Source organism: Tyto alba, unplaced genomic scaffold (genome assembly GCF_018691265.1).
Source record: "Tyto alba isolate M040663 unplaced genomic scaffold, T.alba_DEE_v4.0 Super-Scaffold_6, whole genome shotgun sequence".
NCBI lineage: Eukaryota > Metazoa > Chordata > Aves > Strigiformes > Tytonidae > Tyto > Tyto alba.
This window is the reverse complement of record NW_024881327.1, coordinates 42,938,850-42,958,100: the sequence shown is the minus strand read 5'-3', so window position 1 is coordinate 42,958,100 and position 19,251 is coordinate 42,938,850. Positions and strand designations below refer to the sequence as shown.

The 19,251-nt window shown below is 36.5% G+C and overlaps 1 protein-coding gene across 3 annotated transcripts in view; it reads right to left on the bottom strand.

The window, feature by feature from the left end:
• The window catches only part of KIAA0232 (KIAA0232 ortholog), a 72,085-nt gene that overhangs the window by 13,715 nt on the left and 39,119 nt on the right, over window positions 1-19,251 (bottom strand). For all 3 annotated transcript variants that reach the window (XM_032984563.2, XM_042807600.1, XM_042807601.1), the window contains 3 exons: window positions 8,174-8,240; window positions 6,670-6,751; window positions 1,853-5,150 (listed from right to left, as the gene is read on the bottom strand). In XM_032984563.2, coding sequence (XP_032840454.1) covers window positions 1,853-5,150; window positions 6,670-6,751; window positions 8,174-8,240 — 3,447 coding nt within the window. The remainder of the gene's footprint in view (window positions 1-1,852; window positions 5,151-6,669; window positions 6,752-8,173; window positions 8,241-19,251) is intronic.

The following is a 19,251-nucleotide window of genomic DNA, read 5'->3' as shown; positions in this document are numbered from 1 at the left end:
CTACAGAATCATGTGACCTAAGCAAGGGAAGCAGTTAGTTTTCCTCTTGCACTAAGGAACTTAAAAAATAAAATACCAGAGCATTCTGAGCACTATTCAGTACCAAAGATTTTTTTTTTCCAAGCCTCACAACTACCACACACTACAGAAGTACTGCTAACTTGTTTTATATCAGACAATTAATATTTTATTGAATGGAGCACTATGCATCCAGAAGGGAGATCAGGAAAGGGCTAGAAGGAACATGAGACTCTCGCTGTCACAGATTACTGTATTATACCATTTGTTCATTCAGTATGTCCTACTGCATGATGACGTTAGATTCTGCTTACTCATGGTAAAAGGTAATTCCAGACTGTTCTGGCTTACAGGCTAAGTTAATTCATTTTTTTGGTGACTCTTTCTGCAAGGCCTGGCAGAAACACAGAAACTTCCCAGACTCCAGAAAAGATTTTTGGAGCCACTTCATGAACTTAAAAAAGCAGCAGGAACCAAGATGTCTAGAAAGGCTCTAGAAGTCTCTAATTTTATTCTCTTGTGCAAGCAGTAGACATCAATTTACTGACCCTGGCAAAAGAAGCTGCGATAGTAATTCATTTAAAGGAGGGTGAGAGGAGAAACAATGAGGAAGAAGGAAAATAAGGAACCCTGATCTTGTTCAACAAAAAGGTTAGCTTTAGTTTTAGCAAGAGAAAGGTTAGCTTTTGCATACATGAATCAGTGTTTCAGACTTATAATTGAGGAGTATACAGTCACACAACACAAGCTCGGTGCAACTCTTCAGTTAAAAATGAAAAAAATTCCCTCCTAATGTAGATAAAACTGCTGAGTATGTGGAAGAGGAGGCTGAAGAGGAAAAGAAAATGTAAGATGCAACTTATAACTAACCAGACAATATCTCTGGGCTGGCCACACAACTAAATTACTTTGTTGCTCAAATATTTCCTCTCAAGAACAGAAGGTGCTCACAGCAAGACAAACTTGGATATTTTTGGCTGGAAAGGATTTTTGATCTTAATCATTACTTAACCTATGGCTACAATTACCTGAAAAACAACTCTGAGCTTAATCCATAGTTATAGTTAGGCCTCCTTAGAGTACTGTGATAGTGATGGAGATTTTGCATCCATGTTTTTACTTCTTTTTGTGTCTATGCTGACAAGAGAACGTTTTAATTTCCAGACAAGTACGCCTTTCTACAAACCTTTCTTTGCTTAAGTTGACATCCAATAATTCAACTTCAAATTCTTCTACTTGGAAGTAACTATATTGAAAAGACCGACTTCAGATCATCTTCTTTGAAATTTTAAAATATGTTTCGAGTCAAAATTGGTATCATCTCATTACTCAAATGTTATGTACATTTAACATTTTGTATGTATATCAGATAAGCTAAAAACCTAAAGTAAACAGATTTTAAAGTCACATGAATATACACATGCATATATTTCTAAAGGTATGCAAGATGACAGCATAATGCCTGAAAATGGTTCATTTTTCACAGAATCACCGAATGATTGAGATTAGAAGGGAGCTCTGGAGGTCATGTCCAACTCCCCCTGCTTAAACTGGGCCACCTACAGGAGGCTGCCCAGGACTGCATCCCGATGTCTTTTGAATATCTCCAAGGATAGAGACTCCACAACCTCTCTGGGCAATCTGTGCCTTTGCTAGGTCACCCTTACAGTAAAAAAGCTTTTTCTTATGTCCAGATGGAACCTCCAGTGCTTCTACAAAACTGTATTTTCTAGAGAGTTATACAATTACAAACATTTAAATTGAACTATCACATGACAAATTGCTGGTTATCAGCTGCCAGCTACAAATTCTGTAATTTTATATATCCACATACCTCTTCAAGCTCTCCTGAAGAAACAGGATTATCCTCGTACGTGGGGAAATGGCACCCTGCTTTACAACTGCAAAACCTGCTAGTCTCCTCACGTGGCTCCACTATTCTGCAGTTTACTTTAGAGCTCTCCATCGCCCTCCCATCTACTGATTCTTTCATACTGCATTCTAAACAGGGATCTTGGTTTCCTACTGGCAACATCCCAGCTGACTCTTCTTGGGAATCCAATGATGTTTGTGCACTCTTCTCCATTCCAGACTTTTTTAATCTGGGAAGGAATTTTCCAGATTCAAGCTCTGATTTTCCATAATAATGCCCTTCTTTTTCTGCATCTTCTTCCAGAGGTTTGAGATCTGCTTGTGGATCCTCAAATACGTCTACTTGAGAAGGGACAGCAATACCTCCCTCATCTTTTTCTGACTCAAATTCTGACTCACTTCCACCGCCTGGAGAAAGTTCAGATGCAGAAATTGGGCGAAAGTGAGTCCTTGGAGAAATCCGTATAGCCCTATACTGCGTTCGATCAACACCACATATCCTGGGGTGTAAAACCTCACTGTCTGAATCAGAGCACAGAATTGACTTAGGTTTAAAACTAGGGCTGAAAGATGCAATTCCTTCTGGCTCAAACGAACACTCTACATGAAGAACTTGTGAAAATGGATTGTTCAGGTCAAAGGAAGAGAATGAGTATTCAAGCCCTGGTTCTTCAACTTGAAAGTTACCACAAGCTCCCAGTAAGTCTTCATGGAAGATAAAAGAAAAACCCTTATTTAATCCATTATCTCCACTCTTTGATTGCTCATTCTGTTCAAATGATACAAATGGCCTCCATAATTGCCTATGACCAGGGGCAAAGCTATTACCTGGAGTCATAAAAACATCTGTACCAGCTATTGTCACTACATCGGAAGCTGCACATTGCAATAAGCTCCCTTTTGAGTGACTAGGTGGCACCACTGCCCATTCTCCATCACTGTTAAATGTTTTGAGCTCCCCATACACACCACCAAGTATAAATGAGTTTTCTTTATCCTGGTTAACATCCCAAGGTTTTGATGGTGTAGTATAGTCACCACCATCTACTTTTGACAAATCATTTGAGACAAAGGCTCTCTTCTCTAAATTCTCCTTTTGACCTTCCCAGAGATGATACTCTGATCTCTGCACTGCTTTATTGGGCTCCTGGAGGGTTTCAACTTTTGCTTCTGTATCCAAACAGCAGCAATAGTTATTTACATCAGTTGAAAACAATTCATCTTCTATTCCTTCTATTTCTACCATTGCTGCAGAATTTCTGTCTGTCATATTTGTCCAAATATCTTTAATAACCCCTGAGCTGTAGCCATCTCCATGCGGACTGCTTTCACTACACCCTTGTGTAGTTTCATAGTCTTTACTTTCTGCTTTTTGTTCTAGCTGAATACCACAGACAGATTCTAGCTTAGATTTTTTTTTGAAAATCAAAGTGGGTATTTCTCCTAAAGTTCTAGCTTGTTGCTGGCAGGTTTCTTCTGGCAAAAAATCTAGAATTTCTTCATCTACATAACTCGAAGACACTCTAGGAACTACATAATTAATATCTTCTGCATTAAATTGCGTGGATTCTTCATATGGAATATTTAAAGTCTCATTGTCTGAACGTGTTTCTTCCGAGTGTGACCATGGACTACAGGTTCTTGTTGAAAGATTGGAACAGTGTTCATTTTCATCAAAGGCACTATTTTTGGTCCATATTAGCAATCTAGACTGTGTTTTCCCAAGAATATTAGCAGTGCTACTAGAATCTGCATTTTCATTTCCCAAGTTGAGTGTTTCAAAAGAAAACGGTAAAACAGAGTTACTGCATTGCACTTCAAACACTGAAAAACAAGAGTTTATACCAGACCCTTCATTAATATCTGAAAAGAGCTCTTGATTGCCAGCAAGCATGTGTGAATTAAGCATTGTGCTGTCTAAGATGGGGGAGAATCTGATCGGAGAATCTCCTCCAAAACTTTCCCCATCTGCATCACCAGAACTAGAAGATGAACAGCACTCCCAAAATTGAGCTAAATTACTAAGGTCTTGCAAGAACCACCCTTCAGCACCAACAGAGCTGGTCGAATCTGTCCATATTGCACTTTCCCCTTGCAACTCCATTCCATCTAACACTATGCAACATTCTGCCTCAAAATCAGTTTTTTCTTTACTCTTTTGTCGAATCATATTTAAAATCCGACTCTCCCCTTGCATCGTATCTGAGGCACCAGGATCCAACATGGATTGATCAATATCCACTTCATAGAAGTGTGTTAGTTCTGACAGATGAACATCATCTAAATATTTGTCGTCCTCTGGTTGAGAACATATTGAGGTCCCAGCGAGGTCAATATCCTCATTTAGAACTGCAGGCATTTCTACAAAGTGACCATCGATGAAAGTACCTGCTGCGAGGTATGTTTTATGAATATTATTGTTGCTAATACAAAGACCATGCACTGATTCTGACAACTCTTCTACAGCCTCTGATGTTACGCCACATATATCTTCTCTGTTGCGGTATGTAGTCTCCAGCTTGCTTTTTCTGCTAAGAGGAACAAAGTACTCTGTAATTGGCTCAGTATACCACAAGGGTTCTTCTTTATATTCCTTTTCATTTCTGCTGTCTAAATACAAATCTTTTCCATCGCTACCGCCAGCTTCTTTTCTTCCAATTTCTTTTAATGGCCTTTTACCTCTTTTGCACAGCTGTTTGATGGACCCGCTGCTACTGCTGCTACTGCTTCCGCTGTGGACTTTTCTATCAGCCTTTTCACCAGATTTCACTGAAAGCCTGCTTTGCCCATTACGCCCTTTTTTATTTCGAACCTCTCTTGTTTTGTGTCTTACTTTAATACATTTCATGGATGCCTGGTATTCACCTTGATTACCACTAGAACTTGAGCCAGCCTCACTGGATCCAGATGACCAGGAACGAGGACGCATCTTTCCCTCAGACTTATGTCGGACTTGCTTTTTGTACAGAACAGGCTTCTCTTCAACAGTGTTGTTACTAAACTTGTTTTCTTTCTCATTTTTACTTTTCTTCTGCTGGGTTCTTTCTTGTACAGTGGCAGATGCTTTATTACTTCTGTCTTTAGTTACTTCACTCTCACTATTGCAGTCCTTTGGAGAAGATGTATCCGTGCTAGTTGGTGGAACAGTGGATGAAGATGAGGAGCTAGAGTAAGAGCATACTTTGGATTTATTCCATACAGTCATAATTTCCTGCAGGCAAACTGGCTTTTCAGAAAGAGGAGGAAATGCTTCATAGTACCTGAAAGCAAAACATGAAGGTGACATTCAGATTGCAGAACTTCAGACAGGCATTAAGATTAGAAAACATTACTAAAACCACATCAAAGCACTATCAATCTAATTGCCAGAAAAATCTAGTTTGTTCTACATATGCACATGCAATCATTGCACTGTTTATTTGAATGATAACAAAGACAATATTAAGATAAGCTTTAAAAGTGCTCATATTAATATAGGTTTAAAAATATACTTCCAAGTAAGACAACCCCATTTTTAGAGAGTACTAAACTTTACTGTAGACAGAAACTGTGGATATTTAAAACAGTGAAGGCTGACTCCAGATTTATTAGATAATGTAGCAATTCACTGCAGTGTTCTTAAACATGTTTGATTTAGAGAATAAATGAGGAAGTCCTGATTTTCAGTCAGTTCACTCCCAAATTTCAGGTTTTTTAATTCTCCTTTGTGAAATGACACTATCTGTTACATTCTACATAGTTTTATCATCCAGTTATTAAGAAAAAGCTACTGCAAAGAAAGATTAGTTCTTGAGTAGTTTAAGATGCTTAACAGCTTTGTGCAACAGGGACAGAATTAAAATAAGGTTTTCTGCAATGTTTAAAGTAGCATGTGTTTGACAGTAAAGAGATCTATGCTGAATCGCATATACTTCATTGAAAATCTATAAAAAAACATTCAGAAGTCACTTAAGTTAAATGCACGTCAGCACCATCAGTTCACTGAAGAAGTATCATCCATTTAGCAACACTTTTACTACACTGATGCTACCAAAGGTTATTAAGAGATACAGTCATATCTCCAAAAGAAGCAATGATAAGAGTTTCAATTTCCCATTTCTGCAACAGAAGATAAAAGAATTCTGAACAAGATAGGACAAGGGGTAATGGTTTTAAAGTAAAAGAAGATAGATTCAGACTAGACATAAGGAAGAAGTTTTTTATGATGGGGGTGGTAAAACACTGGAACAGGCTGCCCAAAGAGGTGGTAGATGCCCCATCTCTGGAAACGTTCAAGGTCAGGTTGGACAGGGCTCTGAGCCACCTGATCTAGTTTAAAATGTCCCCACTCATTGTGGGGGGGTTGGACTACATGACCTTTAAAGGTCCCTTCCAACCCAAAATATTCTATGATTCTATGAACCCAGAAAACTGATTCTCTCCCTGCAAGTCTACCATGCCAGTTAATACTATCTTAAAGGCTTTTAATTTGTGTGGTTGACTTGGTCTTATGGAGACTAAAATGGCTGAATTCTGCATATAGTCAAAAGAAAGCAGTAAGGACTCTGCCAGAAATTAAACTAGCCCATGGTACCAAATGCTCATATTTAAATATACAAGATTAACAAAAGTAATAATAAAGATCAACAAAATAGGTGACAGGTAAAAAAATGTATTTCTTAACCATAAAAAAACCTCCAGATTCCCCACTAAGTTAACTTCAATGTGTTAAAATATGAGAGTAAAAGGAGAAAAGATAAAAGCATCTTAGATAATAACAACAATTTAAAAAATGCATACATTTCTACTTGATCCTTTGCTGTGGGAGATAAATCTGTCTCAGGAGACAAAGAGCCTTCTAACTTTTTGTGAATCTTCTCCTCTGTTTGGGAAGAAAATTCCAAAAGCTTAACTCAAAAATTTATAAGCCAGTACATTTTATAACAGTATTTAAACAAAAAGCACCAGGATGCATACCTGTAGTAGTAGCAAATTTTCATAAAACACTGTAAATAACATGACAATGTATAGTCTAGTTATTATACATAAAGAAACTACAAGTTACCAGCCCAGAATTTAGTTTTCCACAGTTGTCTTGTTAAGCCCTGAAAATTTCACCAAACGTGACTGGCTAGCAGCTTGTATGCAACTTCATGGCTAGCAATGCCCTCAGTAGGAAACCTCCTATTGAATTTTTAGTCTTTTCATATCCAAATCCTTATCTCCATCTTGCATTGCTACATATTAAAAAGGACTTTTTTTAAAAAAATGAACTATTTGACTAAATATTTTTATGAATGGTTACATCTAACTTCTCATGTATTTCACTAAAATGAAATACCCCTGCAGTAGCTGCTGTGCTTTAGGTGAACATAAAGGCGTATATTCCTGTGCGAGAGGTAGCTCTAAATATTTCTAATTCTTTACATTAAAATCCGTAAAACACCAAAAAAATGCCACGAGATACACACTAATTTTCCTTTTTTTTTTTTTAGCACCCCCCTCCAAATAAATGGTCAGCATGACCGTGGCTCAGTAACAAAGTGTCACAGCATAACACTACGGAATACTAGCAGCTGCCCTAGTAATTACTGTTTAAAACAGAAAAAGGGAATGGAAACAGCTAAAATCATGTTTTAACCAGGTAAATATTTATCCCTTATTTATTGCTATTTATAATACACGATAAGCATATTCATTTTACTGTAGTTGTCAAAAGCTGCTGCTGTGCACCTGAACAAACATTTGTATGCAATGAACTTTCATTGGAGACACCACAACTTTATATTATGCTCCCTGCCCTAAGCTTGACAACATAACATCCCCATTATCTTACCCTAAAGCCCAGAAATTTTAAGCACACCTCTCTGTGATGACTACTTGGATGCATTTCACAGGAATAGCTACTGCATAACAAATTTGAGGCCAATCTACTCTTTGCAAGTATCAATACACAAAAGGAACTGAATCAAGTTTATCTTATTTTGATTTCTTCTGGTGTGGAAGGGGGATGCTGAATATGGAATATTTACTAAAAAAGCAGGCATAGTTGGATATGAATAGTTATAGCTTTTCATGAAGAAAAATCCATTTGTGAATGACTATTAGGTAAACAAAACATACTACTACAGAATTGCTTAAATAACTATTTGAATTAAATTATTAAAATATATTTAAAAATTGGATGGCCTGTATTAAAAGCTACTGAATTAACAGCCTGCTCCCCCACCCTTCACGTCTCAGAATGTTACACCATTGATAAATACAATATATGTCCCCTGAAGTTTAAAGATTTACTCCTCACCTTGCTTACTCTGAAGGTCTTTCAGTCTGGAGCAAAGCTCCTCCACTAATGTTTCAATCCCAGAGCTCTGTACAACAATAAAACCACAGAGGGAAAGAGAGAAAAAAGAAAACATAACTTACTGAAACAAATATTCATTTTATAGAAAGAGACCAATACAGTAAATATATCTTAGGAGACATGTATTTTTCTTTTTGAATGGTAACTACGCATTAAAAAGCAACAAAAATTAGTACTAGTTATAAACCCATTCCTATAAATACATTAGAGTTCAGAATGATTCCCTGAAACACACATTGATACATTCACACAGGTTTCAAACTGCAAGTCACATTGTTGCATTGTTGTGTATCCAAGGTTTCTGAAACTATGCACTGTCACATTTACTGCACTGTATCACTTTAAGATTCAGCCAAGAGACTCAGGAAAAAAGTTCAAGAATCAACTGATCGCTAAGATGCATTTTGAAACGTTAAGCTTGACCCTTTTGATTGCACAATTTATACCTGTGAGAAAGGACTGTTAAAAGGCTTGAGAAGATCAGGAATGAAGGTGAAAAGGAAAACAGTATGAAAACATGTATGTATAAGCAGAAGAGTGGGAGAGGAAATGCTTCCACAGCATATTTATCCAAAACTTATCCCATAGTTTTGCTAGTTTACAATGCCCAATTTTTTTCTTTTTAAGTATTTATAACATCTTAGGAGAGCAGAGGGAGAAATAAACACCTTATCTTCCCTAGAAGCCTCTATTTTCCTCCACATAAGCCTTCCATACAACCAAGCTTCCTTTTAAATCCCATTTCAGTTTTATTCCCACATGCTTCTGCTTTTGTTATCTGCCTGCACTTGCAAGCAGCTCTAGATAAAGCACCAGAACAGTGGAATATTGAAAATAAACACATACATCGATACAATATACTACCAACTGTCCCACAAGAGAAAACCCCATGCTACTCTAATGGAATAAAAGTTGAATTCTAGTCAGCAAAATACTAACTACCAACTTACAGCCTGAAATGACCATTCCTGTTGGAAGGAAAACTAGGTGAGATGGGTACTGCATAGATATTTGTGTTCTTAACACTTTGATGCTCAGGGATCATGCTTGGAGATTACACTTTGCACTTCCCATAGCTGCAAACAGAAGGCTGGAACCACAGCAAAACGCAGCAATCTGAAACAAGTGAGGAGGCTGCAAGAAGTCCCCTGCACGTTACCATACAGCTGGGAATGGTACAAGGGAGAACTGTGCAGCTCCTTGTATCCTATGAGCCATTTCCTCAATAACAACTCCAGCATCTTGTCCCCATCATACCTGCAGATGCTGAGATTTACACAAACCTCCTACAAAATTATCTCACATTCTGAATTCGACATGATTTTGTGTGCATATAGTCATGGAATACACATTCTCTCCAAAGGTAACACAGATCAAATACCAAGTTACAGAAACATAAAAAAAGAGTTTGATTTGCTGTGTCACCATGGTGGTATAAAGATTTAATTTTTCCAAGATCTAAGAGTTTCTCCTCTCTGCTGATTACTGGCTAGAAATTGCTGAGAAATATGACTATATGTCGTTAAAGCAAAAGAAAAATTATGGAAAAGGGAATACTAATTTATACAGTGGAAGTAGCTCGTTTAATTCTATGTCAGAAACACACACTTGAAAAAATCATATACTGAAGCAATGACTTATACGCTAACTCCTAAATTTTAATTATTTGCAGTCAAGTGAGAAAGCAATTTTCTATTCCTAACTGCATTGCTGCATTGAAGTGCTAAATATAAACCTTTATGCCACACACTTAACAGAGGATGACTTAGCAATATTAAACTTTAGAAGGCATCTTCTATATCAGTAAATTTACCAACATAAATTAAATTATTTAGAAAGAACCAAGCTGCACAGTAATATGGGCAAACCTATGTAGTTGTAATAATTGTCACTTTATGCCTATACCACTCCTGACTCCCCCTTTATCCCTTGAAAAGGGCAACAGAGGAGGAGCCGGCCTTGTTTTTGCCTAGCTCTCTGAACAGTCTAATCAAAAGGACACCTGTAGCAAATCCTCAAAATATACGGAATATGGATTCACTTCCTTAATTACAACAACATGTCAAAAAAAAAAAAAAAAATCCCCAAACCCAGCAACAATATGCTCACCATTACACCGAAGAAGTGAAAACTTTTGGAATCAAACGCTTCATTTCCTCCCGTACCATGAAACTAATACTTGAGTCAGCTGACATGCTACACGCTGTCCTGCATAGCACACTGATGTAGCTAGCGCTAGCTTTAAAAAAAAAAAAAAAAAAAAAAAAAAAAAAAGGAGGGGGGGAAGTCACTGTGCAGAATGCCAAGTCCCTGGAGACCACTTACTCAATCTCTTACTGCAGTATATAGAAACAAGCTGCAGACTTAACGTAACAAATGCCTCAGCAATTATTTTGTATATGACAGTGTTGTTCTCTGACTATGAGATTTAGTTGCTGTGTTTTTAAATTGTTCAAGTTAATGCATTGTAGTTGCAGCAACTCCACTGACAGAAAGTAAGATATTCCAGGCACTGGCTTGGTTCAATAGGACACAATACGTTAACAAAATGAGGTGATCCACTTGAACTGCTTTGCTTATGCTCACATTTAAAGACAGTCCCCCAAACAGTACAAATACTGGAGTATCTTAAAACCATTTTTCAACATGGAAGTCTTAGTGCCTAGTTATGATTGCTTTTGTAATTCCAACAGGAAAGGCTCAAATCTCATAATTATCAGTAAAATTATATAAACTACTGACCCAGATTTCTACTAACTCTTTTCTCTCATTCAAATTACAAAGGGCAGCACAGCATTATTTAAATTCATATTTTTCATTTTGCACAAAAAAACCCTTCCTCCACACCAAGCACATTTTATTCTGTTCTACTGTTTCCAACATGTTTCTATTTCCTTCCCCTGCTTTAACTTACATCCAATTCCACCAAAAGTTATTTTGGCTTTTCATCAGCTGGCTGAAGCAAGGAAAGGATTACATAACAGATAGGTGTTATGTTACTGGCATAGGAGTGACCATGCTAACAGATAAATTAAGCTTCTGAACTCAGCCAGCATGAACAAGAACAGTCAATCTGACTGCTGGAGTTACAGGATTCTAAATCTTCCTTACTGACCAACATGACTATGCTCAGAGCTGTATCAACGTAGTTCTGCATAACAGGGAATGAGAGGAATAAAGCTCACACACATGTGTATATATATGTAAAAGTTTCCTGATGTTTTGTTTGGGAGTCTTGGGTGGGGTTTTTTGTTTGTTTTTAATACACAGGCACATATACACACACACACACATAATGTAAAATCTTAAACCAAAGATCTTTTTAACATGCACTACTTTGGAAGTACAGCAGTCAGAGATGACAAGTGGCAACTCATTAGCTTAAAGCAACCCAATTGCTTTTTTACATATGTTCACACCCCTGTATAGCTGCAGAAAATGTTCCCAGAAGATATTAAATATGTAAATTTACTTTTGAAATATTCTTAGAAAATTTGAAATAATCAGTTTAATTGTGAACCATAGAAACAAAACAGTGTTATGCACACCAATGGCAAATCCACTAAAAACTGTTGCCTATGTCAACAGTGGGCACTGGCTTCTCTGTTCTGAGAGCTTTTAGTAAGAAGCTGTGAAACATTAGCTTCTCTCAGATTCTTGACAAATGACTTTAATTCTTGTTAACATTCATCTGTGCTAGTAGGTTATGTCTGAATGTTGCAAACAAGTCACCATCCAGGAGATCTAACAAGTCTTTCCTGAATTTGATCACAAATGTTTATGCACCACTATTATTTCAAATAGTTGTTCTATGGAACTGAGGACAGTACTGGCGAGCAAAATTTTTTGTTTTCACTGAGCTTTCACCCCTTCCTGTCATGTCACCCAGTAATGTCTAGATATGACTCTCATACTTCCATCCAAAAAATGTAATGTCAATGTATACTTTGTTCTGCAGATCTGCACATATGCAATAGCTGAAAATTCAGCAAAAAAAAAGGAAAACAAAGTTCTGATAGCCAGTATTTAGAATGAGCTTTCCACATCTGACATACCACAAATATACACAGAAACTGAACAATTCCATCAGATTATACTACTCAAAAGGAAGGGTTGTTTTGGGGCATTTTGGTTTGGGTGTTGGGGGGGGCTTCTTTTTTTTTTTTGTTCTGGCCTAACTAAGTTAATAGCTTCCTCCAGAAGCTTTGAACTGCGTAGTGTAAATATTTACTAAATATGACTTGTTACTTCACACCTGCAAAGTATGAGGAAAGTTCCTTGTTCTTCTTTCAGCTTTTTGCAAAGACAAAAGCATTACGCTTCAGTTTACTTCTAACAATTAAAATAATCACTCATATTTTTTTTAGGTTTTTGAGAGCTTTCCAGCTTACACTTTTAAAACAAATTCTCATTTCCATTTCCTAGACATACAGAATTGTTTAGATTGGAAAGGATCTCTGGAGATCATCTAGTCTAACCCCCTGCTGAAGCAGGATCAGTTAGAGTAGAATACATAGATGCTCCTTTCAAAGAATACAAGTTCAAACAACCTAGAAATTAAAATAAATCAATATATTCATAGTTTCAAATCATTCTTTTAACAGGTTATAGCACTCTCCAGCCAGAGATGGTATGCTGACTGTAGCATACCAGGACTGTTTTCTTGTCTTCTTTTTTTCTGTCACCAAGAGCAGGATTAGGTAGCTATCCCATATGAATCAGCTGTTAAACCACGTGAACTAAATAAGGCACAAAATGTGATTCATTGCAACCACACATCTATTTCTACATTTTGGAGGATGATGAGAGCTAGATAAAAGTATAGGTTTTCATTTTCTAACATTCTGATACAGTATAATTCATCTGATTACAAGTACTTTCAAAAGAAGTGCTCAAGAGATAGAAAGGCTAAAAAAATCCCTTAAAAAAAAAAAATCCCTAACCCCACAATCAGCACTACATAAATAAATAAATAAATCAACCAAAACAGCAGCCGCCCTGGGTTTAATCCAGGTAGAGTTCAAAGGAATAAAACAAGGTTTCAGCTTGCATCATGGGATTTTCCTCCAGCATAATGAAGTGGGTGGCACTAAGAAACATTTAAGAATATGTATTTGTACAACACCTTTTTGACCCTTCAGTAATGAGAACACAATTAAATCTTTATCTTTTCACTTGAATACATAGTGATTTACAACAAAGACACTAGCACCAGTCAGAAAACAAATTCTACTTATTAGGTTCTCTTTTAGGGCTCATGAATACTTGATCCAAGTAGTCTTCAATGAGAGTGTGACCTTAGAATAACCCTTTCCAAGCAGACAAACTGACCTAACATCACAAAAATCAAGGCAATCTCAAGCAATACAAGAGCAATAGCTCTCCAACATGGAGATCAAAATACTTCCTTGCAACTCTCTTAGTCCTGCCTTCTGTATTAAAACAGCATTAGGAAAGGTAAATCAGATTTCAGAGCTGTAATTCACCACTTCACACTGCACATTCTATGACTAAGAGATAATAGCACATGTTATATAGTAATTCTAGATAAAAGAGGTCAACTACCAGCTCAAATTAACTTAAAATGAACACACTATCCCTCAATGTAGGTTACTAGAGAAGCTAATCTGACTTGTGTTATTTAAAACTTGATTCTTGTAGCTCTCTCCCAAAGCAGACTACATTGAGATAAATTATCCCCCCAAGAAAGGATAATTCCTCTCTAGAAACTATTCTTCTTATTATTCCTTGCTTATAAACAAATAGGCTGACTTCAAAGCCAGAAAATATTAATCATCCTTGTAAGCAGTGCTGCTGTAAGATTTCACTTAATCTCAGTACTTCAGCTTGCAGATGATGAAATGTTCTTATTTATATTATCAATGGAACGCAAGAAACTTTTTAAAGTGTGTTCCCATCAATTATGCAAAAGTTATTTTCTGCATCAAGTGAAATGCAGAAAGGACATTTGAAATTTCCTCAGTAGGTACTCTGCCATATTAATTGAAGTTTGCTTGTGCGTAGGATAAGAATTCATAAGGGGCCCCAATTCAAGTTTTTTATGAAAATTATTGTTCTACCTTAAGGAAAATTACAATCTAATAACATTGTTCTCCGATGAAACACAAGGCATTGATTCAGGAGAGCTCTGTAGCTGACTTCTCTGACATTTTCGTGGCCACATTTGTGTACCTGAAAGACTGTGCTGCCTTCTCCCTCCAAGACGTGCATATGTAAACTTTCTTTCTGCCCCACACTTCTCAAGAGAAGCTGCTGTCTTGACCCATTTTGCTCCCATTCTCATTGGGAGTACACACAAGGTGAATTAACTTTCAGTCATACTGAACAACTACTTTCAGCCTCCAAGACAAAATTATCTATGGGAGTAGATACAAGAAATACAAGATAAGCACTAATTTACTTTTGCTGGCTTGATATGAACTGAGGAAAAAAAGCCCCCAAAAATGCTATGAAGCAACTTCTGTGCAGACTAAACTCCTGCAAAGAACTTCTCCAGATCAATATATACTTTTTCTATATCAAGAAAACTCATACAAAAATTGGAATAATTAAAATTTTTGTCAACTTCCATTAAAGTTACTATTACATTCAGGGCAGCAGCTTCAGTAACCTGACAAATCAGATATGTGGTACTATGAATATCTATTTAAATGCCAAAGTCATAAGGAAAAAAGGAATTTATTTACTGCAATTATTTTATTCTGTGATGGTTACCTTGGCAAGACAAATTCACCTTGATTTTCTATATGGTAGCCGAAGTTATAAAACACAGGCTAATACAGTTTGCAAAATTCAGTACCACGTAGCTTACTTTGTACATGAATGGAGAAAACTTTTGAAGCCAACGGATTTGATAACACAGAGCTAACACAAATGCTCTTAAATCAATACAAATTAAATTATCATAGAAAACAATGACTTGTTGGAAATAATAAAACCCTATGGTGCCTTCCCACAGAAGAAGCTGAGTAACATCAGTCCTACCTTGATTTTATTATTCAAAACATATATCTTGTCTAAAATTCTTCTTGGTTCCTGAAAAATTTTTAAATCCTTTCCTAAATAATGCTGTGTGTCCTGGAAACAGCTAGTATATCCCCTTCCAGAAGGTCGTCAGGATACAACTCAGAAGAAAGATAATATTTGGTAGTTTTGTGAAGTGTTTTGACATTTCCTGGAAAAAATTCTGAACAATTATCCTCAGACACACAGAAATGCGTACGACTGGGCTAGTCAGGATATATGCTTCAAGAGGCATTACGGTTGTTTTGGAACCTTAACGTAGTTTTTTTGCTTTAATAAATTCAGACGTTTCAACAGCAACTTCAGCATTTCATCTTTCTGCTTTGTTAAGATGGCTTTTACACAGCTTGTTTCATTTTTGTGCTGTCCTTTATCTTTACATTAACAGTGTTCATGCTAGCACTTTGTCACCCTCCCTACAGGGCTTTTTGACTAATGTTTTTCACTTATTTTTAAAGCTAAGTCAGAAGAATACTATGCAACTTTTATTACACATCTCTTGTTCATGTCACTTCTAGTTATATGAAGATGCATAAATTACATCACTTAACAAACCATCTAATGTTTACTAGCCCATTCCGTGGTACCCCAACATGGTGGACAGAGCGTATTACCTAATTAATATTGGCTTACATCAGAGAAGAGAATAGCAGAAGTCAATCAGTGATTAAAATGAATTTTAAATAATCTAGTTAATAATCTGGCATCCTACAGAGAAAGAAGAGAAACATAGTCCTTGCACCAGTCTCCACAAGTCTTTTTGCCTCAGTTCTCAGACATCACTCTTGCCAGGTGCAAGACAGATTATGGAAGAGTGCCTTTGTCTAACTGGCATACAGATACCATAATCTTTGAAGACTACAATAGTTGGCCAGAGTAACCCATCAATAAAAACATGCTCAGACATGGAATCACGACCAATTGATTGATTTGGCTTGATTAGAAGCCTATTTCTTCAAATAAAGTTTATCTGTAGAAACTATAGTAACTGCATGGAAAGTTTGACAGTTCTGTGCTTACAGTGAGAAAGATGACATATGCTAAATTTTCAACAGAATCTTATTTCAGATGCACCTCAAATTTGTGCTGAAAACAAGGTAAATTTGAGAATAAGATTATAATTTCAAATTTTTAACAATACTGTTCATTAGAGACACACTTGTTCCTCTAAGTCCTCCCATAGGATAACACAGGTATCAGAAGGGTCACATTCCCTCCTCATAATTCAAAGTAAGCAAAGCCAAGGCTCCAAATAATAGTGTGACTATACCTGACTATATTTCAAAGAAATCACTGTTACAAAGTTTCACCAATTGTTTCAGTGTTACCCCCAAGCGGTAACTTATTAGAACAGTGGGGTGTAAGGCACTGTTTGCTTTTGTCAAATACCCCAGAGCAGTGCTCTTTCAAAATTCGTGATGGAATCTATCAACCAAGAGTAATTCTTACTTGAACATACTGTACACTGTTTCATGTGGCAATTAGCAGATTTGGAGAGCCTGGTTAGTTCAGGAACAGATCACATTGCCTGAACCCCATCATCAGGACATGCCTTGAGAGGTCAGCAGCATCGGACACTAGCAATGTCTCAGTGTGTGGAACAGCACAGGTGAAGCAGCCGTCTACTGGCAGAGAAGGAAAGAGTCTGGGAGATCTGGTTTCAACAATGCAGCAAGTACGATACATATGAAAGTAGTCTTTTTTACTCATTCTTAAAATGTCCTCATACAGTTCAGCAGAATAAAGATACACAGATTGCTTTAACTGAAACTCTAGCACCATCTTGGGGTGTAATTTCACATGTAATACTACAAGTGTTCAGCGAGTGAACTATATTACATAGGAACTGCAATAACACAGCTGAAAACCTGCTTACTTTGTTGAGCAATGCAACTTTTGGCAGAAAACTAGTCAGTTAAAAGTTAATTAAGTTTGGATTTTTGACCAATGGGCAGGGAACACAAGTAATTTCAGTATTATTACTAGGAAATATACCTACTGAAAATAATTACATGTATCAGTCTTAACAAGTAACCTTTCATTCCAGTCTTGCTCAGACAGTATCCACTTTGTAAAAATACAGAACACGGGTGAATTTTTAAACTCTTACTTTTTTACTAAACTTCAGAGCCTCAAAGATATTGCTTTCTGTCTTGTTACTAACAAGTTTCATTATTCAAATCCAAAATAATTTACAGACTTTCAGGCTTAAACAAAAAAAACCCATCATCTCAGAAACTATACATGAACAAACTGACCTTCCCAGTTCTAGGTGTACCAGACAGGAATCAAAAAAACAACAACAAAACAAAACAAAAAAAAAGAGAGTAATTTAATACTGATAGAAACAGCTGGTTTTACTTAAAATTTAAGGCAGTAATTTCAGGATAAAATTTCTTTTTTTCCCCTCAAAGGACTTTTACATAATTACTGCCCCAGTCCTAAACAGGTGTGGTTTTTACCCAACTTTTCATTAGAATGGATAACTCTACTTTTCCAGTTAATTGCAAACCAATGTTTTAAAATTTCTTCTACAATTCAGCAAGATAAAAATTAAGATAAAATCTCTACTCAAGGTCAATATTAACAGTTCTTCAGCATGTCTTTGAACTGCTATTTATACTCCATTCAAGAGCTTGGGAAAAAATAAACTTCAGAACTGCAGTAAGAATAGCAATTGATTGCTACATTAAAGTACTTGTCTTAAAAGTTCTTCTCACCATCATTCTGTCTTCATTTTCTGGCAAGTTACAACATATTTATATTTTCTCTGCTTCTGACTGCATCAAGAGCATCTGCAGCCACAGATTCATATGAATACAGACAATTTGAGACACCAAAGTGCTTGTCACACAAAAGCCACTGTCCTCAAAATGTACATACATTAACAACTTGCATTCTTACATATACCAGATAGTATCTGTCAAAATCAGGCCTCCTCTCACAAAAGCACTCCGTCCACAACATGCTTTGCCACTGCAAGACACAGTGATGCAGAGCTGTCAAAAGACTGCAGCTTCTCTGACTTGTGACACTCCACAACTTCCAAAATGGTTTAGAAATAAGCACCAAACTGTAGGCTTTCTGAAGTCAAACATGTTTTCTGCACCATAAAATTATAAGTAAAATCTTGGATTTCTGTCTCAGGCTAGTGTTTTACAGCATTACTCTTTTTAATGAGACAAAAAAAACCTAATTCAAACAAAACTAAGCTACCAAATAAAAGTATTCTCTAAGAATTAATACCATGTAAATGAAAATCCACGAGAAAACTTCAAAATATTTATGTCACCCACTAAATGAAAGACTGACAAAACAGTGTTTACTGTTATCAAGTCAATTTTCATCTAATCTATTTTATGACTTCTATTTTATGACTTCCTCTGCCCATCAAGCATCTTTTTGAAGTGATCACCCAATTTTAGGGCCTTTCATTGCTGGCAAGGGAGGAGGAAGCAGACTGTGCAGTTTCTCAACACATTACTGGTTAAAGTAATTAAATACAAACATCAAAATTATGGTACCTGGATCTCTGTCACTTCCTATGAGTGTTAGAAAAGTTATTATTAACCCTCCATACCTTTTCATCCTCTGCCCGTTCTTCCCCCTAAAACAGATCAGGCTGCAGAATCTTAAAGTCTTCATTTAATTGTCTCCCTATTTTTTTTTTTTTTTGCTTGTGTGTGTACACACAGCTGTGTGTATATATACTCCCTCTACAGACACACACAGGGTAAACATTCTACCCATTTCACTTAAATACAATTTTATTCAAATATACTTAAGTTTAAACACATTAAGACTTCTTTCTATTATTCCAAATAATGGAGTTACCTCAACCTTGCTTGCTTTGCTCCAATGCTAAGGTTGATAGAATAGGTTAGGCTGGAAGAGCAGGTGTTCCATATCTGTGTGAGGATATTGGTATTTCTGTATCCACCTACTTTGAAAAAAGGATCACAGAAGGACAGCAA